Here is a 24,334-nt window from a genome sequence, read left to right as displayed (position 1 = left end):
TCAGTCCAAGGGATGAGTTCAATTTTGTTGAAGCTCTCAGGGGCTGCATTCCAGCAGTGACCGGGGCCAAAGGCAAACATGTCAGGGCAAAAATATCCCAAACACCAGCAATATTTTATCTTAAAGCTCTCTCTGCTAATAGCTAAGACTTAAGAGAGGCATTTCAACCTTTTAGAATGGAAAGAAGACTGCACAAAAGCTGGGAACCCACCAAACAGCTGGCAGTTGGGGGAAAGGGGAGGGACCAGTAGAAGGGAGTGTGGCCACCTGGGAAATCCTGGAAGCCCAGATTGTGATGCCACGTAGGCCAGTTTTGACCTGAGGTTCAACTAGGGATGTGCCAACCCATCCCCATCCAGGTTCTCTGGACGCCCACCCAGCCCCTGCTCATCAGTCCTTGGATGATGCTCAAGTTCCTCCCGTGCTCGGCGAGCAGCTCACACTCGCCCTGGCAGCCTCGTCAAGCTCTGCAGTCGCCATTTTTTAAAAAATGAAACGGCGATCACAACAATGTGCATATTTGCGTGTGCACAAAAATGTGCATTTCCACAAAAATATGCATTTCCATGCATACACAAATATGCGCATTCACATGAATATGCATTTTCACACATACACAAATATGCACTTTTTTGCGATCACCATTTTATTTTTTTAAAAAATGGTGACTGCAGAGCTCAACAAGGCCACTGGGGTAAGCGCAGGCCGCTCACCAAGCATGGGCAGGGGGTTAACGGGGCAGGGGCTTGGCGAGCGGGGCTCGGGGGGTGGGCAGGGGGGGTTCTGCTGGATTTCTGGATGGAATCGGGCACCTGCACCATCCCTAGTTTCAACACCCCTTCTCTAAAGAATGATAAGAGAAACCTGGATGAATTTTGGTGGTAGGTTCAAGCTTGCCCAAATTAGCACATCTGGCTGTGGTCAGCTTTTTACCTGTCAGAAAGACCACAGCATTAAAATGAGGTGAAGCTACCTTCATTGCGGACAGAAATCAGTTTCACAGAACAATGAAAACGACAACATGTTGTGATGTAGCTCAGTTTTTTAATTATCTTTGTAAAGCAGCCAGTATTCACCAGGTTGCAGTAAAAGGCACCCAAAATCAGCAAAAAAGAACAATGGTTAGCAGATCCCCTGTCTTAGAAACAATTTGCAGTTCACATTTGGAATTTGATTGGTAAGAAAGGATCAAAAGTTTGTAGATGGAAAGCATAGCAGCTGGCGTTGTGAGTTTCTCTCAGCATATCCAGTCTGCAGATCTAGGAAAACTGAAAGTGGAAAGACCTGTAAAAATTACACTTAAAAATTTAAATGAGTGGGAAATACATTTCAGGTCATTTGCTGACCAATGACTCCAGTCCAAGAACACCACTTCAGGTGGGATTATATCCGACGCAACAGGAGAGACAGCTGCGTAACACACGTGCCTCTTAAGAAAAATAACAGAACGTCTGTTGGGAGTGCCTGATCACTGACACTGGGGGATTGCTAGCTCTGGTCTCAGCTATTCCTTTGCTGCTCATCTGATGCAGGGATGGGCGAGAATTTCAGTTCATTTTGGTTTTGATAAGAATTTTCCAAAATTCACTGAGTTCTCTGTATTTGGAACAAAAAGAATTTGAGATTTAAAAAGAATATTCAACATGGGAGAAACCAAAACTGACAGATTTATCCTTCCAGGCCCAGGAGTTTGAGTGTTCCACTCTTAAAAGTCTGGGTTTGAGTCCCTGTGTATTCAACCATGTCAGTGCTTAATTAGGGCAGCCACCTCTTCTGTCTGAGAGGCTCATCTTTAACAGCTATATGGCAGCAGGTACATCAAGGTCCTCTCCATGCTGGGAATAGCACTGAATCTGGCCAGTGCAGATGGGTAAGAATTTCATGTGAGTTTGTTTTTTATTAAAAAATTATGAAAATTTGCTAAGTGCTTCATGTCCGGGAGACAAAGAACATGAGATTTTTAAAATATGAATGCAGGAGAAAGCAAAACTGATGGATTTGCCCATCCCTAGAATAATGTATACATTATTGATTTAGCTTGTTGTGTTGTTGTTGTTGTTTCAACTAGATTCAGGCCAAAAGGTGGAATACAATCTTTTAATAAATAAAATGAATGTCCCCCCATCATGTCAAGAACTACTGGAGATAGCAGTAACTGGGAATCAGGGACAGAAGTGGGTGACAGATTGCTGGGGAGCAGGCTTCAAGGAAGCAACAGGTAACAGGGCTGTGTCTTGCACAGAAGCAGGATCTGACGGAATGAATAGCTCCTATCTTCAAGGGGGCAAATGTGGGGAGTGGGGTGGAACGGAGTGTAGTGGAAGAAGGCATGGCTGGCTGCAACCCTGAACAGGAGCACTTCATACTGCAACATTTAGTTTCAAGTCCCACTTTCTGCTTGTCATTCCCTCCTCTGACTGGCAGCCCTAGAAGCTCAACAAGTGTGAAACCTGATTTGCACGGCTCTTGCATTTAAAATTCAGGGCCAGTCTGCTCTCCATCTGTGACCTTGAACTTGACACAAGAAGAACATGGGGGAAGTGTGAAGTGCTCTAGGTGCAATGGTCCGATTCAATGGAGGTTTGGGATGTATGAGTATTTCATTTTTGGTCACAAAACATGAAAGCGTGCCCTATTCCAAGCCCCAAACACACGTGAGCACATGTCCGCCAAAAATGTTCACAAATTGCCAGACTTCTGCTTGCGCCCGATTTGCTCAACATTCCCAGTTTGATTTTGTGCAAATGTCCTAATTTGCACAAATTTCCCCCTGCAGGCTGAAAGCCTCACTTTGGTCTATGGAGGAAATGTATGCAAATTTTATATTTGGTTGCTGCTCAATTTGCACAGTTTTCACATTCATGCAGCGCAAGCAGCCATCACAAATGTGAACAGTAATCGAGAATGAGACAAGTCGCAAGACAATGTTCAGAGAATCCTCGAGATCTCGAACATTGTTCGTTCACCCATCCCTAATGGAGGTTTCCTCATTTGGTCTATGATAGTAAATAATGCACCATGATACCCTCCAACATGCAGCTTATGGGACGCACACATCCCTCAATGCTTGAAATAAACCACTGGTGGAGAAAATCGAAAATGGCTTCCATTCGTTAATGTTCTATGGAACTACTGAATTAAGGTGCTCCTCCTGTATGTCAGAGAGCAGGGGTCCCCAATCTTTTGGGGTTGGTGGGCACATTCGGAATTTTGAGAGAGTATCTTGGGCACTCTCACAAAATGGCTGCTATGGGGGGTGCTTCATGAGCATGACTGGTCACAAAACACCAATTTCCCAGAAGGCAAACTAGTGAAACTGAAAGAAAAGTAACTTGCCCAAGAAACTAAGTACAAGGCAGAGGTGGAGTATGAGCTGCAAAACATAAAAGCACTCTTCTGAACACAAATAAAGATGGCATAGGATGGCACTTCATTTACAGCGTACCAGATTCCCAGTTGTTGTTTTTTAAGTTTTTTTAAATAAAAAATATTTTAAGAAATAAAATAAGATAAAAATCAGGAGAGGCAGGAAGCCTGGCAGGCATTAAGAGAGGTGTTGGCAGGCACATTGGTGCCCATGTTGGAGACCCTAGCCATAGAGCCGTGATGCTTGAAAATAAAAGATCATCCTTCAATGTAGTTTTTTTTTTTTTAAGTATATCTAAGTAACTGTAACTCAAAACAGCCCCTATATTAAGTGGTTGGTGTTTTACCTTCTGACTCCCATCTCCCAACTTCAGTGCCAGTAGTCCTATATATTTGCATCTCAACGTTTGTGGACTAACTAGCAAAGTATAAATCTGTACTTTAACAAAGGTAGCAAGCATCCTCTGTACTCACCTTAGTGGTTTCCTCAGGTGAGATGGGCAGTTTTGTTATGCCTGGAAAAACAAAAGGCAGGCAACCAACTCAGAGCAAGTGTCAAACAATGTGAAGGTTGATGCTCTTGAACCCACGGGAGAAAGTTCAACATGTACTTGCTAAAAAGGGGTGAGGGTGGATCATTAATTCACTCTTTTGTACTGAAGCACTGGGAAAGATGAAAAAAGAGGCTACTGAAAAGGACCTGGAGTGGATCTTAAATGATTATATCAGCAAGAAGATACAGAAAATACGTAAGCCAGGATTCTGAAGAGGAGTGGATAGCGCAATTACGATCAAGGCTAAGCTGTGTATAAACTTATTGTAAAATAGACAAAGGAGACACTGAGTTTGATCCAGAATTAGTCATATTTAGAGTAGGCCCATTGAAATAAATGGGACACATTAGTCAAGACTAACTTAAGTCTCATTGACTTCAGTGGATCTACTCTAATTATGACTACATCTGGATCCAACCCATTTTAACTAAGCTGGCTATATTTTTGCCAAGAAAAAGGAAGGTGGCTCGTTCTGAGAAAAAACAATTTGTTAAATCTGCTGCTATCTGCTAGAATATTTCTCCTGTTGAGTAGAATCGTGGGTCATGGCAAAACAAAAAACAAATGAAAATGAAATGTATGAAACAATAGGGATGTCAGAGAATTCCACCACGGATCTCGGTAAGGCTGAATGCCAGTGCATTCAGCCCCCCGAAATCCATGGCAGAACGAAGCCCCCCACCCCACGAAAGGCACGCGAAACAGAGCACTTACCTGCTGCCAGCCACGCTGACTTGCGAATGGCGGCCACATCTGCGGCTGCCATTTGCTTCCTCATTATAGCCGTGATAGGCTACATAAATAATTACGTAGCCTATCACAGCTAATGCAGGGACGCCATTTACGTCCCTGCAGAGGCTGTGATAGGTTATGTAAGTATTTACGTAGCCTATCATGGCTACAATGAGGAAGCGAATGGCGGCTGCAGACGCAGCCTCTATTCGCAAGTCAGCACGGACAGCAGCAGGTAAGTGCTCCATTTCACATGCCTTTCGTGGGGTGGGGGGGTGGGGGGCTTCGTTCCGCCAAGGATTTTGGGGGGCCGAATGTATTTACGTATTTATATAGCCTATCACGGCAAAACAAAAAACAGCGGACGCAAATGGCGGCGGCTACAGCGGCCAACATTTGCGTCCCCTTTTTTTGCTGTTTTAGCCTACATAAATATTTACATAGGCTATTACGGCAAAAAGAAAAAAGGAAACACCAATGGCGTAGTGGCCACCATTTGCGTCCCCCTTTTTTTTGCCATTTTAGCCTACGTAAATACTTACGTAGGCTATTACGGCGGGAAAAAAGGGAACGCAAATGGCGGCCACTATGCCATTTGCGTTCCCTTTTTTCTTTTTGCCGTAATAACCTACATAAATATTTACGTAGGCTAAAACAGCAAAAAAAAGGGGACGCAAATGGTGGCCGCCGTAGCCGCCGCCATTTGCATCCGCTGTTGTTGGGGATTTTTTGCTGTGATAGGCTATGTAAATATTTACGTAGCCTATCATGGCAGAATACAGGGACACAAATGGCAGTAGCTACGGCAGCTGCCATTTGCATCCCTGCAGGCTGCCCAGCAGCAGGATGTCCAGCTGCGGGCGGCCGCAGCCGGTGGCTCTGCAGAATCTCCACAGAGTGGAACCAGATGGACAGAATTTTGGGGGGAGGGACGGAGCGCCTCCCCCCCACCGCGAATGTCTCCCTTCGAAAAGGTAAGTGACTTTTGTACATCCGTATGAAACAATGATGAAAGAAAAATGGTAATAATGATGGGAAATTAGATGAATAAAGCTCCCAGGAATAAAAAAAAAGATTTATTTTTTTAGAAGTGCACATTGCTACTAACCAGCCCTAAGAAGACAAGAAGGTCCAAACTAGAATTGCACAACTAGCAATTGCGTGAAATTGCAGCCAACGGAGGGTGACCTATTTCAGGATCAAACAGGACCACTGCAAGAGCAAACGGTTAAATTTCCAGTCTCTTCCCTCCCGCAGCAGTGTGGTCCCGAGCTGGATCACACACATACACATAACTGCTAGTTGTACAATTATCATCATATCTAGTTTGGCCCTAATTAAAACTGTAGAAAAGGAGGGGGGGAACCCATCCTCATTCTGTTTTCAACTGCTTTGAGACAAGGTTGTTCCTACTGGTAATTCCTACAAAAACCTGGGTGAAATTTTCAGAGCAAAGAACTTGTCCTGCAGTATGCTTTATGTTGCCATTTATATTGACATGCATCTGTTGCCATTTGAGCAGCCTGCCAGGCTAATGCAAAGGCTTCTTCCTATAAAGAGAAAGTGCAACACTCACCATCACTGGTTGACCTTGAGAAGGCTAAAAGAGAGAAGAAAAAAACAGAGTTACTTACTTGTATATCAAGTATATAAAAGACCCTTGCTGCAAAGAGAAGCAGTAATATCTGACTCATGAGACCCTGATGTGGTGCCCAGAGGCACACACAAAACATTCATTCATTTATTTCCAGGTTTTGGACTTGTATATCTATACCAATAAATGCATGGGTTTGTATATATCCATAGCAATGAATTCATATGAAATGCATAGAACTTTCTAGCAATTATACATAGGCTTCAACGAAAGTGGGCCAAATATCCAAATAATTATCCATTTGAAGGTAGCGTCCATGTGCCACCCGTTCAAATGTTGTAAGGTCCTCCATCTGCTGCATTATATGACATTAGTGTTTATCCTTCCAAGGTTGTAATATCAGTCTTTTAGCTGTCAAAATGGTGCAGATAATCCATTTATGCTGACCTGTTGTTAATTTCCATGAACCAGGTAAAAAAAGTGAATATTAAAGACTGTTTTAATACAACATTTATCTGTGTGATAACCTCCTCCCCAAAAGAAGCAGCTAGCGGACAGTGCCAAAACAGATGACGCATCAATGGTATTGCACCGCCAGCATTTAGCTGAATTAGACAGTCCCTTATTAAAGAGCCATAGCAGCATCCAACAGACATGAAACAAATGTTTTTGCTGAAGATGCAGCCAAAGATCCATAGCTGTGACAGGTAGATTTCAAAGCAGTGATGCACTGATTAGGAATTTTGTGGTGGTACCCACAGCAGTTTCTCAAATTCTCAAATGTGTTCATGAGTCCAAAAAAGTTAGAGACTCATAAATCTCAGTTTGTGCCTGAGGAGGCTAAAAGACTAGCAGGAGGAGGGGAACAGTAATTACATACAACTACTTCCTCTGGGAAGTAAGACTCACTTCCTTAGCTTCAGTTTCAGCTCCCACCTAAATGGAGAAGAGAAAATGAAATAATTACTCATGGATCAAGATAATACAAAACATTGAAATCTGCTTCTGTAAAAGGAATAGCCCACCTGGGTTATGTTTACTGCATTTTCTGGAGGAGGCTAAACAAGAAAAGGCAGGAATTACTCTTATTTCAAGGTAATTCAAAAGTAGCCAATACTATTAGTAGGATATAAAGATTCACCTGCTTTTCATCTTCTGTGGGATTCTGCAATTGAAAAGATAGGGATTACTCACATTTTAAGATATTACAAGCCTTGTTCAAATGTTCTTCTTCGGTGCAGAATCAACATGCAAGGGGGATAGCAAGGACTGCCACATTGTGTGTGTTGCCCTCCATGAGTTGGAGGCAAAGATGTGCAGCGGGGGGGGGGGGTGCGGTTTTACTCATGTAGGTTTAGAAACTTGATTTTCCAGGGTTTTCCTAAATCATATGGGGACCCCTCCATGAGTAAAAAAGGTTTCTTCCTTCAGAAGTTATCCTCCAACAAATGGAAGTTGATCGGAACCACAATGGGGGGAGATGGAACTAGTGTGCTCATCCTTGACCTCGTCCATCTTGTTTTGATTCTACATTGAAGGAAGTCACCTGAATAGGGCTACAGAAGATGCACAATCCTGTTTCTAGGAAATTCATGTGGGGGCCAAAAGAGAAAAGCCAAGAATTACTCGTATTTCCAACAGTGGTGTAGTGGTAAATTTGGAAATGCAGGACCTCATTGTGACCGTCTCCAATGGCAGTCCAAAAATTTCAGGCAGCTGTGTCGATCCATATCAACAAACCAATTATAGGAGTTTTCATCTCCACTAGGAGCACATCTTTGGTAAAGCAAATAGGTCTTAATTGCCCATTCCAGACCAAGTCATCCCAAAGACTTTGCATTCCAACATGGAACAATATATTGTTGCTTGGAAATTCATTCCCTCCCACAGCTACAGTGGGGATCACAGCTAAGCTCAGAGGGAACAGGGAATTCTGAGGGGGGTGGCAGATGACGTCAGAGTCCCTGCTAATGAAAAAGTGCTGGGGCTGCGTCCCTGCGAGCCCTGCCTCCACTATACCACTGATTTCAAGATAATACACTAGAGGTAGGTTCTTTTTGAACAAAATGAATGCTCACATATTCTGGAAATCCTCCACGAGGCTGAAAGAGAAATGGCAGGAAGTGTTTGCATTTTATAATAATTTATTTAAAAAATTATTCAAATCCTTAATTTTTGTGAACCGCCCAGACAGCTTCAGCTATTGGGTAGTATATAAATTTAATTAATTAATTAATTAATTAATTAATAGTCCTGGTCATAGGAAATGAAATGAATACTCACAAATGCTGGAAATCCTTCAGGAGGCTAAAAGAGAAATGGCAGGAAATGTTTGTGTTTTGTAATTTATTTATTTTTTTAAAATGATTCAAATCCTGTTCATAGGAAATTAAATGAATACTCACAAATGCTGGAAATCCTTCAGGAGGCTAAAAGAGAAAAGGCAGGAAACGTTCATATTTCAAAATTATAGAAAAGATGCAAATCCTATTCGTAGGAAATGAAATGAATACTCACAAATGCTGGAAATCCTGGAGGAGGCTAAAAGAGAAATGGCAGGAAATGTTTGTATTTTATAATTATTATTTTTTTAAAAAATTATTCAAATCCTGTTCATAGGAAATTAAATGAATACTCACAAATGCTGGAAATCCTTCAGGAGGCTAAAAGAGAAATGGCAGGAAACGTTCACATTTCAAAATTATAGAAAAGATGCAAATCCTATTCGTAGGAAATGAAATGAATACTCACAAATGCTGGAAATCCTGGAGGAGGCTAAAAGAGAAATGGCAGGAAATGTTTGTATTTTATAATTATTATTTTTTAAAAAAATTATTCAAATCCTGTTCATAGGAAATGAAATGAATACTCACAAATGCTGGAAGTCCTTCAGGAGGCTAAAAGAGAAATGGCAGGAAATGTTCACATTTCAAAATTATAGAAAAGATGCAAATCCTATTCGTAGGAAATGAAATGAATACTCACAAATGCTGGAAATCGTGGAGGAGGCTAAAAAAGAAACGGCAGGAAATGTTCATATTTCAAATCATACAGAAGATGCAATTTCTATTGGTAGGAAATTAATACTTAGGGGTGCATGAAAGTCACTTACCTGGTCTCGCAGCTTTTCGCGGTGGGGGGGAGGCGCTTCGCTGCTCTCCCCCTGAAGGTCAGGCTGGGGGGGGAGGCTTCCCTCCTCGCCCGGCCGAAATTCAGGCCGGGGGGGAGGCTTCCCACCTCGCCCGGCCGAAATTCAGGCCGGGGGGGAGGCGCCTCGCCTCGCCCGGCCGCGAAATAAGAAGTTAAAAAAAAAAACGCCCCCGTGATAGGCTACGTGACGATTAACGTAGCCTATCACGGCTAGATCTGCAAAGTCAGCCGTGACAGGCTACGTAAATTGTCACGTAGCCTATCACGGGTGACTTAAAAAAAAAAAAAAGCGCATACGCAAATGGTGGCCCTCATAGGGAGCCGCCATTCGCGTTCCTTATTTGGTCGCTGTAGTCTATGTAATCTTTACGTAGACTACAGCGACCAAATAAGGAACGTGAATGGCGGCTCCCTATGGGGGCCGGCATTAGCCGTACGCGCTTTTTTTTTTTTTAAGTCACCCGTGATAGGCTACGTGACGATTTACGTAGCCTATCATGGCTGACTTTGCAAATCTAGCCATGATAGGCTACGTTAATCGTCACGTAGCCTATCACGGGGGCATTTTTTTTTTTTAGTTTTATTGGAATGGCGGCGGCGGCAGCCGGTCGAAAGATCGGCTGCCGCCCCTGCCCCTGACGAAGACCCGACGAACCGCCGCCGGGACCCGCCGCCGGGAGAGACATTCGGGAAAGGTAAGTCCCGTCCCGGGGGGGGTGCGGGGTGCGGGGGGGTGCGGAGAATTTCTCCCCAAAACTTCTTCGGGGGGCTGAACACATTGGCGCTCAGCCCCCCGAAGTTTCGGGGAGAAATTCTCCGCCAACCCTAGAATACTCACAGGGCCTTCATAGGAAATGAAATGAATACTCACATATGTCCCACCAGTGCAAGATATACACTATGGTGGGATGTGGGAGAGGGCCTTCTCTGCTGTGGCACCCTGTTTGTGGAATGCCCTCTCCTTGGAGGCCCGATCGGTGCAGACTTTGGTTTCATTTCAGTGCCAAGTTAAAATATGACTTCTCACCAAAGCCTTTGTGAGCTTACCTGGATTCCCTAAAGTTGCACACTGTTTTAACTCTTCTATTGTTTTAGATTTTCTAATTGGTATTAGCTTGTTTTACTTCTTCAACTTCTTTTAAGCACAACAGTAGTTCACTTAATTGTCAATCAAACGAGGGATATAGTGAAGAATTATAATGAAAACCTCCAAGCAACCCTATGGATTCCACCTCTATCTTCGTTTGTAAGGTAAAGGAAAAATATACATAGATGTTAAATGCATTACCCTCTGGCATTAATTAGATTTAAATTGTGTGTGTGTGTGTGTGTGTGTGTGTGTGTGTGTGTGTGTTTATTTAACTGTTGGTTTGTTTAATTTTGGTTTGTTAATTTTCCTGGTTGTTTCCATCACCTGCCTTCCCACAGCAGCAGCAATAGAAATGAAATTACATTAGGAGATACTGACCTCCTTTAAATATTCCTCCAAGAAATGATTCAAAATGGACTGGATTGGGGTGAGGGTGGGCCTCTGTAACTGTAGTCTCTGAAAGCAACTTCTGGAGTTGAACAACAGAGCTCACAAACTGAGGACTATACTAGACATTACACCATCCATGCAATTAGCAAATGCACAGATCCTTTTTAAGAGTACATTGTAGACCCCAATCTGCACCATTCCTCTGAGGGCAGTGGAAGATTAGAGGGATTTAACCCTTCGCTCCCACTGCAGTCCCAATCTGGGTTGGTACTCCCATGTCTGCTATTTGCATCAAGACGAAAGCTCTCATTAGTTCTGATAAAATGCATTAAAGGGGAGGGCTTTTCATGGTATTCAGTGGCAGTAGAACCGTACCCTCCCATCTTCAAAGGAATGGAGTCAGGCAGTTCACAGAGTATCTATCAAAAGTAGAGATAGGCAAATCTTTCAAGCTCGATTTCACTCAGGTTTCTCATTTTTCCAATGCTCAGTTTGTTCCATCCCAATTCTGCATGAATATGTGTACATATTTATGAATACCTTTTGAAAAAAATGCACATTTTTGTGGGCATTGTTTTCTAATGTACACATTCTTGTGTGGACCTTTTCAAAATATACGAATTTTTCTCAAGCAATTTTCCCATTGAATCAAGCATTTTTGTGTGCATTTTTGGAAGTATACACATTTTTTGTGCATTTAAAAAGATGTCCTTTTTGTGCACACACTGTTACAAATGTATGCATTTTTGGTACGCTTTATGTCGGGGTGGGGAGGTGAACTGCATCACAAACTTCGGTAACATTTCAATGGCAAACTGCAATCCAGTTTGTGTTGAGGTTCAGGTAGTGCGAATCTGGTGAGTTTGCATTGAAATGTGAGCTGAACGAATTTCTCACCCATCCTTAATTCAAAAGGAAGATATGACACAAAAAGACAAATCACACTTGTCATACTCACTGGGCCAGGGTAGCCAGAGTAACCAGGAGGAGGAGGGGGGATGTCACCATAGCCAGGACCAGGCTGCAAAACAGGAGGAAAAAAAATACAGTCGTTGATCTTGGTTTTTTCTCACAAATGTCATTTTGAAAAAATCAAACCTCATGGAAGACCAAGTTCTTGTGTGTATCCCATTACAACTGTAATTGTTTCTGGACAGGCTTCATCTATTTTCATCTATTCTGTATCAAAAGAGGTTGCTCTGCATCCCAAGTAGTATACCTAGACCTGCGGTGGGCAACATGGGAACCATGGGTACCAATGTGCCCTCTGACACCTTTCTTGGTTCCCGTCAAGGTGTGTGAGAAAGGGAGAGGAAGAGAAAGTGTTTGACGGGAGGGATTTTGGTGGGATCCTGAAAAAGAGTGAGTGTGGTCTTTCGTGTGCTTGCGGTGAGGAGGAAGAGAAGGGTGGGACGAGTGTGTGCATTTTATTTGTTTGTTTGTTTGTTTGTTTATTTATTTATTACACTTCTATACTGCCCAATAACCAAAGCTCTCTGAGCAGTTCACAACAATTAAAACCATAAAATACAGCAGAAATACAATATAAAATTTACAAGTTCAAAACTACAGTATAAAAGTAAAAGCAAAAATAAAACCTAGCAGCAATGTGGAGATTTAAAATACAATAACAGATTTAAAGTGACAGAACTAAAAGACTAAAATGCCTGGGAAAATAAAAAGGTCTTCTTCACCTGGCACTGAAAAGTGTGCAATGTAGGCACCAGGCGAGCCTCTCTGGGAAGTTCATTCCACAACGGGGAGGGCGGGGGGACACAGCAGAAAAGTCCCTCCCTCTTCTTAGGTGCCACCTACCTCACTTCCTTTGGTGAGAGCTCCTGAAGACCGCTGAAGCTAATCTTAGGGTCTGGGCAGGTGAATATGGGAGGTGACAATAGTTCAGGTAACCTGGCCCCAAGCCATTTAGGTTTTTGGATATTAGTACCAGCACTTTGAATCGGGCATGGACATGGACAGGCAACCAGTGCAGATGGGAGAGTATTGGCATAATATGATCATGTTGGCCAGTCCCTGTTAACAGTCTCACTGTCCTATTTTGGACAAACTGAAGTTTCTGGTTTTTAAAGGCAGCCCCATGTATAATGCATTGCCGTCATCCAGACGAGAGGTTATCAGAGCATGGATAACTACAGCTAGGCTATCTCTGTCCAGAGATAAGGATGCAGTTGATATATCAGCCTAAACTGATAAAAGGTGTTCTGTGCCACCGAGTCCAGAAGTGTGTGGAGTGACAGTTCTGCATCCAAAAGCACCCGCAAACTATGAACCTGATTTTAGGGGGAATGCATGTATGTACATATCCATGCATGATAGAAACATAGATAAGGGGTGTGTGTGTGTGAGTGAGAGAGAGAGAGAGAGAGAGAGAGAGAGTGAGAGAGAGCGCACATCTATGGGTAGTGATCCAGAGTGAAAAAGGAAAAGAGATGGGGGAATGAGTTGGCTGGCGGAAGCCAGGGGAGAGGGAAGCAGCTTGCCTTTTATGAAAGCTGTTTCTGTTGGCACTGAAAACTATGAGTTCAAAGGTATTGCTTAGTCTGTTCCGTCTCAGACCCAACCTCACACTGCTTTGTACTCAAGACTTTTGTGCAGGTTATTTGTTCTTTATGACAAACCATGCCTCCTATGGCAGCCATTTTGTGATAGTGCCCATGACAGTTCCTCAAATTGCCAAAGATTGCCCATGGGTCCAAAAAGGAATATAACATGTTATCTAGTCTGTTGTTGTTGTTGTTGTTGTTGTTGTTGTTTTCTATTTTGGGGTTCTTACAGACCCCATATACTTTCTCCATCTAGTACAATACAGAGACAGCACCTTTTCAATGATAGCACCCAGATCATGGAACTCTCTTTCCTAGAAAGGTTTGGTTGCTGATGCCCTCTCTCTTACGTTTCAAGTGAGTTACTATGACTATTCATTTCACCAAGCTTTAAGTATGGATTAAAGTCCAGTCTCCCTGTTTTTATGCCAAATTGTCTTTATGCTACTCTTGGTTTTACTTGTTGGAAATTGATTTTCGGCATTTGAACTGTCTAGGCTGACCTTAGGTAGGACACAACCAACCCAGGGCAGCTGAATTTGGATTAGGGATATCAAAGAAATCCACAATGGAATCAAATGAGTTCAGATTTCTATAAATCTGATCTGTGGATTCTGCAGCGGACTGGCTTTTTCAGAGTTGCCCAGAATCTGTGGACTTGTGGACCATTAAAAAAAAAAAAAAGCTTTCCAGAATTTTACACAAATTTAGTCATAGAGAAATACATAAACTAAAAAAAAAAAAAAACATGGCTGAAAATGCACATTATCCCCATAGGCCAAATCATGGAAGTGTGCATTTGGGGCAGATTTGCGCATTTTGGGGGGATTCATGCATTTTCACAAGTGCGCATTTGTGTAAATGCAAATTTGTACAAATTCAGGAAATTGGAAAAAAGACGATTCCATCAATAAGCAGATGATGGAACTAAAAGCACCTGATCATCCGTGAAATGTAGACAGAACAGATTTTTAAAAATCCATAGATCCCTAATTTGGGTATCATGAAAGGGCAGCAAATGGTTAGTTCTTTATTATGATTGTGTTTTTAGTAACAAAGAGAGGCACTTGTGGGATTTTCTGCCTCTGGTGGCAAAATAACTTTGGTCGTCCCTTGATAGCTTTGAGTGCAATGCACCTTGACTTGGGCAGGGGTCAGGGAGGGTCATAATTCACTGTTCCACATGAGGCAGACAAACGTATTTGGACTTTTTTGTAAGCTCATTTTAATTTACATTATAAAGAAGGGTGTGAATATTTGAGAGAGAGAGAGAAAGAGAGAGCAAGGGGGAGGGGAGGGGAGGGGGAGAGAGGGAGGGAGGGAGGCTACTTTGAAACAGATTAAATGAGTTTCTGGTTGCATGTGTGAAGACCATCTGTTTTGGATGCAATTCTGTTGTTCTTTGGTCAGTTCGTGACACGTTATCCTGGGCCTCGTCTTTGTGCCATGGTCTTAAGCAATGTATATGTGGAAATAGGGGCTACATGGGAATCAGTGGGACTAGGATCACAGTGCTTACCTGTCTATCAAAAGGAGGATACAACACAAGGAGGCAAAGAACATGATCATACTCACCGGGCCAAGGAAGGGAGGACCAGGGTACCCTGGATTACCATAGCCATTGTATCCAGGGCCCGCCTGCAGAAATTAAAAGATGCATCCATTGTTCCTGTTTGCTTCCACAACAAACAGAATGGCATACATGGGAGAAGATTACTGAGAAACAGCAGTGGCCATCGTCTTCCTCACTATCTCATGCTCTGCGTGGGTGAAGAGGAAGGGTGGGTGGCTCTTCTGTTGCAAGCAACAGCTGCATGAGTCTCCAGGTACATGCCAAGCCAAGGATCACCAAGGGAGAAGGAAGGAGGGAGGGACAGATCATAATGTGATTCACCACTGCTCCCTGTAATAGCCAGCTCAGGTGCGGAGTGTTGACAACACTGGAGCCAAAACAGGGCCACTGAGAAACTAGACGTTTTACAGAAGATCGAAAAATATGTTTTAGAAAAACATTGGGAGGGGAGGATTCAAACCCAAATAATCCAACGGGGAATGAACATGCTCCATTGCTTTGGAATGCTGAGTGACTACTGGAAAAGTTAAATGAGAAATGAGGGGAGAAGAGTGGAAGCCTCACTTGAGCCTCTTACAGTTTGTATGATCCTGGATGAGGCCAGGGCTAGGTACTGGAGCTCTGAAACAGGAGCACTCTTGTTAGAGGCTGGGAGTACTGCAACATTTTGTTGCCAGTCTCACTGGTTTAATATTTATTTAAAGGGGGATTGTCAAGGCCCAGAACTGGAAGTCTTCAGAGACTGAAGCCTCCAGTGACAGTGCTTCTTAGGAGATGCCAGAACAAGTCCCTGGTCCTTCTGAACCGCAGCCCATTGCTTTGACCCTCATGTCCTATGCATGCAAACCCTAGGAGTAGGTGCTGCCCCAGAACTCCAAAAAGTGGGCCTCAGACTCCTCTAGTGGACTGGGAGAACCTGAGGAGCGGTCCCATCACTCCTCCAAGGTTCACTCCCCAGAAGCAGCCAACACCTACAGTAAAAGGCCACTGGCCCTTTACCAGATGACACAGTACCTGAGGGGGTGGAGCTTTCAAAAGGACCAGGGACTTTACTGTCCTGACTGTAAATCCTTGTCAGTTCTCTAGCTCCAGGATTGCTGTCCACGGTCCTGAAACTAATTCAGGTCCCAGACATGATCCAGCCACCTGTTCCATGTTGTACCTCCACACCTGAGCCGTTGCCCAGAGCAGACAATTGGCGTGAGAGGGATGTGACATAAACTAGCAGACTAAATTTGCCATACTCACCGGGCCACCGTAGCCAGGACCTCTGTAGCCAGAGCCTCCCTACAGCAATTGAAAGTTGATGCGGTTGGCTTTCACACACTTAATTTACAATAAACCTGCTTGGCTCTTGTCAATATCTTATTCCAACCCTAATGGGTTTTTTTTTTACAGAATTCAATTAGTTTCCTGTATGCATGTACAAAAGAGTGTCCTCTGTTTCCAAAGCGCTCTCTGTGTGCTAGATTAAAGGCCTTTAAAGAGATCCATCTCTGGAGCAAAGAACCATAACTGTTGCCCCTTTATTGTGTGGGATCCAGACACCTTCATTAAAGGTATTCCTTCAGTCTTCTCTTCTAACTTAGGTCAGGAATGTGGATGTTCTTTTCCCATGATCATGAATGGCAATCATCCAGCCTTAATCCCCACAGTGCATTTGAATGTTTCAGCTAAGGCATCTTGGGTAACTGAACCCTCTCTGAAGGTTCTTTGAGACAGATGTTGTGCACTGTCACTTTGGCCAAAGCCAACTCCTTGGCCAAGCCCAGAAGGGAAGAAGAAATAAGAGCAAGTCTCCCTTCGAAGTCTAACATCTCTAGAGGCATGTGGCCTTTTCACTCCCTCAGAGGAAAAGGCTATGAAGTGGCTATCGGTGTTAAATTAAAATCAGCAACCACCTCCCTCACTATAAGGTCCTTTTGTTTAACCTAACTTCACCTGCCATTCAAATAGACACAGTTGTGCTCAGTGGAGGCTGGTGGCTCCTATTTCGGTGGGGTTGTGCATCCATTCAAAGTTTCAGTCAGAACCAGACAGAACTCCAGAAGAGCTATCCACAGTGCTGAATCTGTTTTGGGGATTGGGTTCAGCACCTCGGATAGCTCATTTAGAGTTCGGGCTGTTTCTGACTGACATCCCAAAGGGATTCATCGCCTCGCCGAAGTCAGAGCAAAGCAGCCTCAACTGGTTGTGTGAATCTTTTTTCCAGTTATACTCACTGGACGACGTTTCATTCCTCTGAACGTCTTCTGGAAAAGGAGAAGGAAAAGTCAGGTGTTAATTTATACTACACTTCATTCCAATGTTCTCTCGAGCAGCAGAGATGTGCCCATTATTTCTATGACAAGAGATATTCATCTTTTGTTTTCTGTGCACGAAGAAAAAAACACACCCATGGCTCAATGTCTGCTCAAATACTGTGCTCAAGAGCTCAACTCAAGGTACCAGTTGAGGCATGGACAACTTCAAGATCCCAGTTGGAATGGTCTCAGGCAGAATTGTTCCACGGATGCCAATTTTCCATGATATATTTCCATTTCCATTGCATGTAGTATGGAAAGGCTGTCCATCAAACTAAGAAAGAAATGCTCCCTGGCAGCTTCCTGCTTGCTTCCAAATTAAAATGTCTCAGGTACCTTTGCAAATTTAAATCTTTTTGAAGATGGTTTGCTAAACAACAAACGGATGCATCTATGGGATACACTGATTTTATGCATTATTGCATCCATGTGAAGGATCTGTAATGCACATTGTTAATGGCTGTAATGTTCCACCTCCAGAGGATTAAAAAACAACAACTGGACAACTAAGGGTGCAATCCTATGCATGTTTAGACAGAAAAAGTCTTGCAACTCCCAACATTCCCCAATCAGCATGGATTGTACCCTAAAAATACTAAAATACTTTAAAAGCCTGTGAGAACAAAAACAAAAAGTCTTAGCCTGGAGCTGAAAAGATAGCAATGTGTATTCCAGGCAAGCTTCCCTTGGAGAGTGTTCCAGAGCTTAGCTGGCTGAGGGATGCTGGGAGTTGTAGGACTTTTTTCTGTCTAAACATGCATAGGAGTCCACCCTAAGTCTCCTAGCCATATATAAGAGAGGCTTAGGGTTCAATAAACCAGATTTCTGTAACCTTTCAATGTGCCAGGATAAAAAAATATTCTACAGCACACAGCAGCCAAATGTCTTAGGCTGTAATCCTATGAACACTTGCCGCCAGACCTTTGGAGTGAAGATACAAGATCTATCTATCTATCTATCTATCACATGTGTATACCACTACACATCTAAACCAGATTCCAGAGCAGTAAAATAGTAAAAAGATTAAGATTAAAACACTATTATTAAAATTATTCTTTTTAAAAACAGAAAGCCAATAAAAACCATTGCTAGTCAGTTAAGGAATGCTTCCCGGAAGAGAGGTGTTTTCAGGAGGTGCCAAAAGCAACACAGTGTTTGTGCCTGCCTGACCTCCAGGGGTAGGGAGTTCCAAAGAAAGGGGGCCACCACACTGAAGGCTGTTCTCTGGGTGGAGTCCAATTGGGCCATAGGTCCATGTGAAACCACCAGGAGCATGCCCTCTGATGCCCTCAGTGACTGGGCAGGTTGGTAAATCAGAAGGCCTTCTCTCATGTAAGATAAACCCTATTCAGGCATCCAGAAAATCTAACCATGGAGGGGAGATATGGGGATGCATGCTCTGGCTCCAGCCCCTCCACCCTGAACTCCCCACCTTAATGGGAAGGTCTGATGCTAACCCGCAACTACTTTGGCCCTGCAGGCACAGCTGCACCTCCATGTGATTGGCTGAGCTACCAAAGCCAGGCAGCCATCTTAGTGCCCTCCTTACGCTCCATCCTTCTAAGGCAGGTGTGTTGAACCTCTTTCAGCCTGAGGGCCACATTTGATGTTGGAAAAGCTCTTAGGGGCTGCAATCCAGTGGTGGGAGGGGCCAAAGGCAAAGGAGGTGGGACTGCAAATACTGGCCTACTCATACTGCCAGTAACCAGGGTTGTCAGAGAAATCCGCAATGGAACCAAATGAGTATGGATTTTCATGAATCTGACTGGCAGATTCTGCAGCAGATTGACTTTCCCCAGTGGGCGGATTCTGCCAACTTGTTCACTGATTTTCTGACTTTCATGAATTTTATACAAATTTCATCATAGGAAAATACAAAAAAAAATTTAAATCCCCCAAAAATGCACATTTCCCCCATAGGTTAAAGCACGAAATGCGCATTTGGGGGAATTTATGCATTTGTGCATGTGCGAAATTGCTCAGCTGCACATTTGCACAAATGCAAATTTGTGCTATTTCGGAAACACACACACACAAACCCGTTTCCAGCAATGGGTGGACAATGGAACGAAAGGTGCCTGACACTCCACAAAACACAGACAGAATGGATTTTACACAATCTGTACATCCCTACCAGTATCTAAGTCTCTGGAGAGGCATTCCAACTTTCTGAATGGGGAGGAAACTGTACAAAGGCTGGGAAACCACCAAATAAATTATTGGTGGTTGGGAGAAAAGGGCGGAACCCTGGAAGGCTGCATTGAGACTGCAGGTGAGACAGATTTGGCTCCCAGGCCTGAGGTTCCCCACCCATGTTTTAAGGGATGGGGCAAAGTCACCTCCACATAAGGCAGGCTGGGGAGCATTGTTCCCTGGTAACAGGCCCCACCAAATGCAATGGGACACATTTTCAAGTAACATGCATAGGATTATGCTTCAAACAGCTAAAGTATAGAAACCCAGAAATACTATAGAGTGCTAGAATTGCTTTAATCCAAATATTTTGATGGAAATATTTAAGTTTTAAGATTTAGGCTGCAATCCTATACACACTTACCTGGGAGTAAGTCCCATTGAACTCAGTGGGCCTTACTTCTGAGTAGATTTACTGTTAAAGAGTATAGGATTGTACTGTTAATCATTAAGCACAAAATTATGGTTTGTGTATGGATTTTTGTTTTGTTACAGAGATGTGTTTTCTTATTTGATCATCTGTGTTATGTGATTCATTGGTTTGTTAGTTACTTACAGTTTAACATGCTGAACAATGATGTGGTTTAGAAGTAGATGAAGGAAAGTATGTTATTACTGCATGTTTTATTTTTTAGAAAAATAAATTACTTTGTTTTAAAGCAATTATTACTGCTGCTGCTGTTGTTATTATTATTAATAAAATGTGATCAATGCCAATGGCACTGTACAAAATAAAATAAAACAACAAGCCCCTGCCACAAAGGCATACACTCTAATAAAATCTGAAAATAAAACCGAAAGAAAGGGAAGGAATGCATCAAGGAGACACAGGAAAACACTACAAAATTAAATGATCAATATTTGCCACAATAATAAAATCTAAACTAAAATTCCAGAAGCTTTGGAAAAGAGAAAGGTTTTGAATGGTAAATATTTAAAAGTAATATTTGTTTCAGTTCTTTGATGCAAAGGACCTGTCCTCCTTAAAAAGCTAGATGCGATTTATTCAGCTATAGGATAATGTAACATCCAGAAACTGCTCACCAGTGTCTGAAATCTATTTAGCAAAATCAAGTGGAAACGGTTTATCTAGACTGTACCACTTCAAACTGCAGGTGTCAAGGTTTGAATGCTTCCCACAAAAATCTGCTTCTCTTACCCAGAACCTTGTCCCTCTGCCTTGCCAGTTTTGTAAATGCTGTGAGTGACTGAGATAAAGGAACATTCAAATATGTGACCCCACCACCACCACCTGCAAACTGAAATGGTACAGTCCTACTTTATTCTATTGAATGTACAAGTTCACCTGAGTCATAAGAGGTTACTGTTTTTATCCTGCCCCTTTCCCAAGAAGCTAGTGACAGGTCCATTCCCTCTCCCATTATTTTTTTTAAACATCAATGTGCTTTTTCATTGGTTTTCTGATCTCCACCACCACCACTTTCATAACAGATCTAAGCTGAAAAGAGAGGATATGCATGGAGTTTCGTGGCTAATCAGATATCTGAACCTGGATCTCTCCAGGTCTACCGCTCTATTGCTATACCACAGTGGTGAAAATCCAGCCATTTTTGCATTCAGTAATGAAAAATATTGACTCAGTCTAAGAGTGCTTCCAGATGAGGCTTTACTGTGCAATTGGACTGCCTCATTCATGGAATACAACAGGGTGTCCAGATAACATTGTCTTCCATTTGTAACCTTCCCATGTTTTCCCATCACTTCTTCCAACTTTTTTCTTACCGCAGAAAATCTGTTAAGAATCTGTTTCCTCCATCTGGAAACACCCTTGAACACTGAGATTATATCAAACAGGCCAAGAAGAAAACCCCTCCCATCTACTTACTGCTATCCAGTCAATGACATTGAACTGAAAGGGAAAAGGCACAGATTACTCAGAGAAGCTCATTCTCCCTTACCCAATCCTATTTCCCTTGCCACTTGGAGAATACAGCTTTTTAGGGACGAACGACACATTTTTCCAAATCTCATGGTGGCTTTTGATATCATTGACCATGATATCCTTCCAGATAGCTGTCCGGGTTGAGGATCAAAGGCACTGCATTTCAGTGGTTCCACTCGGACTTAGGTAGCTAGTTCCAGAAGCTGGCACTGGGAATCAAACCACACACTAATGTTAATTGCCCCAGTGCGTAGCTGAGTCTCGTCCTCTTTTTTATAACTCTCAAGTAAGTGTGCATGGCCCTTGATTTGGATTAGGACCACCATGCACTGGGAGGGGAGGATTAAGGATGTCCACCACCATTGCCATTTGCTTCCCAAAATTCAACCCACCCACCCCACATGGGAGTTAAAAGGGATGCAAGCGCATAGTCACTTTGCCCAACGCAAGCTCATCAGGAGGAGGGGAGAACAAGAGATAACCAGCCTGGCTTGAAAATCTGATGTCGCTGAAGATATGTCTGTGTGCCCTGGAGGTACGTGGCTGTTTCAGTTCCTGGGAGAAAGAGCAGCTAAATTGTTATAGCTCAGGAGATGGCAACATGGTGCCCCTGGGTGCATTGGCTCCTGTCAAGTGCATCCACAATTGCCATATATTTCCCTACCTCTATTAAAGTCCATGGAGAGATATTGCTCTCTTGACTTTCATAGAGGCAGGGAAAAGGGTGACCTGCCAAAAACAAAAAAAACAGGTAGAGGGGGAAACATCCCACACATCAAGGATCCTTGGGGCAACAGGGTCCCTGATTCCTCCCCCTCCAGTTGTTTTTTGGCAGGGGACCCTTCCCCCCACCTCTATTACAATCAATGGAGGCAAGAAAAGGGGGAAATCCAGGGAAGGGGGAGGCAAGAAAAGGGGGAAATCCAGGGAAGGGGGAGGCAAGAAAGGGGGGAAATCCAGGGAAGGGGGAGTTAAGAAAAGGGGGAAATCCAGGGAAGGGGGAGGCAAGAAAAGGGGGAAATCCAGGGAAGGGGGAGGAAGGAAAAGGGGGAAATCCAGGGAAGGGGGAGGCAGGAAAAGGGGGAAATCCAGGGAAGGGGGAGGCAAGAAAAGGGGGGAATCCAGGGAAGGGGGAGGCAAGAAAAGGAGGGAATCCAGGGAAGGGGGAGGCAAGAAAAAGGAAAAATGCAGAGATGGGGATAACCCCCAACATTTTACCTCCAAAGACATTTGTGGTGGTGCCTGAGGCACTTTGTGAAGATGCTAAATGTGCCCACGGGCCCTAAAAGATTGCCAATCCCTGTTATAGCTGCTAAATTAAGGCAAGAAAAGCCCTTCCTGCAATATAAAGCCCTTCTTTGTTTAGTCTGGCCATATCTATTTGAAAGATAAGTGAAATCATGTGAATATATATTTTTCCAGCAATATTCACAGGTCTTTTTCTCCCATGAAATGCCCAATGATATAAAAGGGAAAGGGGCAGGAGTTATTTTTACAATTAACTTCATTGCACTTCACTCACATTATCTGCCCCCCACACACACACACACACCCCACATAGCATAGCACTCCCTGCATCAGCAAAGATGTGTCCATTATCTCTGCAACAGGACATATTTCCCCACAGCCTTTCTGTCCAATGATGCCACCACTTGACTCAGTTTGTGGGCTGAAGAACGGAACACAAGAAGATTCAGTTTGGGGATGGGATAGTGTAAAGCTCCCAGTAGCAGATCCATTTGGAATCTTCTCTGGCCAGTTTGTTGAAAGGAAGTTTCAGAAGATATTCCCATTCATATTGCCTCAAGGGTGTGGGAAAGCAGCGATCCACCTAACCTACGAGGAAAAAAACTCTTCCCCCAGCAATGTCCTGCCTGCTTCCAACTTCTCACATGCCTTGTGGACATCCAAATTGCAAATTTAAACCTGTATTATACCACAGGGCTGCACACGATTGCCTCCATGAAGAGCATTTGTAGTGGTCAAGGGTGAACTGCAACAAAATGTTGCAGTTTGTTTCAACAACCTGATCCTTTAACTCAAGGGTACAGAAGCTCTTTCAGCCCAAGGGCCAAATTCCAATTTGGACAAACTTAAGAGGGCTTCATTCCAGTGGTGGCCAGAGCCAAAGCTTTGGCAATGGGTGGTAGAAAGATGTAATAATAAATAATAAAATTAAGACAAAAGAGGTGAAGCCAACCCCCCCCCCCAAATACAAGCACATTTTAGCTTAAAACCTTTATTGCAAGTAACTAACCCTTAAGAGAGTCGGTTCATCTTTTTAGAATGGGGGGAAATCTGCACAAAAGCTGTGAAACCACTAGATGATCAGTGGTTGGGGAAAAGGGGTGAGGCCAGGGAAAGGTGCAGAGTCTTCTGGAGAAGCATGTAGGGCCAGATTGGGAGCCCCAGAGGGCTGGATTTGACCCCCAGGCCTTAGGTTCTGCAGCCCTGCTTTAAGTATCACAGATTGAACCTGGGACTTTCTTCTTGCAAAGCAGATGCTCTACCACTGAGCTACATCTTGGATAATAAGAACTCCGTATGCTTCCAGACACTAGGGGGCGACAGAGATTGTGGTGTAGCTTGATCACACAGTCCCTATTTCCTGCTTCTTCCTCTTCCTTCCTCCTTCTCCTCTTGCCTTTGCAACAAGTGCCTTGCGGCTCTCTCCCTGAATGGAGCGAGTAACCATATCTCATGCCTTCCCTCACTTACACTCACACACCCAGCTTCAGTGGATGGTTGTAGTTAAACAGTGTTAGACAGCCTTCTCTGAAGATGTGTATAAAAGCACTAAAAAAAAAAAGTTGATTTGAACTTCTTCTAAACTGGCTCTGTCCTGCATTTATTGCCTCCAATACTAAATGCGGTCTTGCCACATTTTCTCTATATAAGGCAACACTGCTGTAAGTTACACCAGAC

General features: G+C 43.3%; 1 protein-coding gene across 7 annotated transcripts in view; it reads right to left on the bottom strand.

The window, feature by feature from the left end:
• Positions 1–1,024: 1,024 nt before the first annotated feature.
• The window catches only part of LOC146337836 (uncharacterized), an 83,328-nt gene continuing 60,018 nt past the window's right edge, over positions 1,025–24,334 (bottom strand). For all 7 annotated transcript variants that reach the window (XM_084815342.1, XM_084815348.1, XM_084815344.1 and 4 more), the window contains 19 exons: positions 21,353–21,376; positions 17,233–17,262; positions 16,259–16,297; positions 15,013–15,075; positions 11,835–11,897; positions 9,232–9,255; positions 9,120–9,143; positions 8,998–9,021; positions 8,886–8,909; positions 8,764–8,787; positions 8,652–8,675; positions 8,530–8,553; positions 8,325–8,348; positions 7,388–7,411; positions 7,272–7,304; positions 7,156–7,182; positions 6,229–6,252; positions 3,841–3,881; positions 1,025–1,268 (listed from right to left, as the gene is read on the bottom strand). In XM_084815342.1, coding sequence (XP_084671468.1) covers positions 3,876–3,881; positions 6,229–6,252; positions 7,156–7,182; positions 7,272–7,304; positions 7,388–7,411; positions 8,325–8,348; positions 8,530–8,553; positions 8,652–8,675; positions 8,764–8,787; positions 8,886–8,909; positions 8,998–9,021; positions 9,120–9,143; positions 9,232–9,255; positions 11,835–11,897; positions 15,013–15,075; positions 16,259–16,297; positions 17,233–17,262; positions 21,353–21,376 — 525 coding nt within the window. In that variant the 3' untranslated portion in view covers positions 1,025–1,268; positions 3,841–3,875. The remainder of the gene's footprint in view (positions 1,269–3,840; positions 3,882–6,228; positions 6,253–7,155; positions 7,183–7,271; positions 7,305–7,387; positions 7,412–8,324; positions 8,349–8,529; positions 8,554–8,651; positions 8,676–8,763; positions 8,788–8,885; positions 8,910–8,997; positions 9,022–9,119; positions 9,144–9,231; positions 9,256–11,834; positions 11,898–15,012; positions 15,076–16,258; positions 16,298–17,232; positions 17,263–21,352; positions 21,377–24,334) is intronic.

Source organism: Heloderma suspectum, chromosome 10 (genome assembly GCF_057233095.1).
Source record: "Heloderma suspectum isolate Gila_16-S chromosome 10, 16-S_ref, whole genome shotgun sequence".
NCBI lineage: Eukaryota > Metazoa > Chordata > Lepidosauria > Squamata > Helodermatidae > Heloderma > Heloderma suspectum.
The sequence above is the reverse complement of the archived record's forward strand: the minus strand, read 5'-3'. Positions and strand labels throughout refer to the sequence as shown.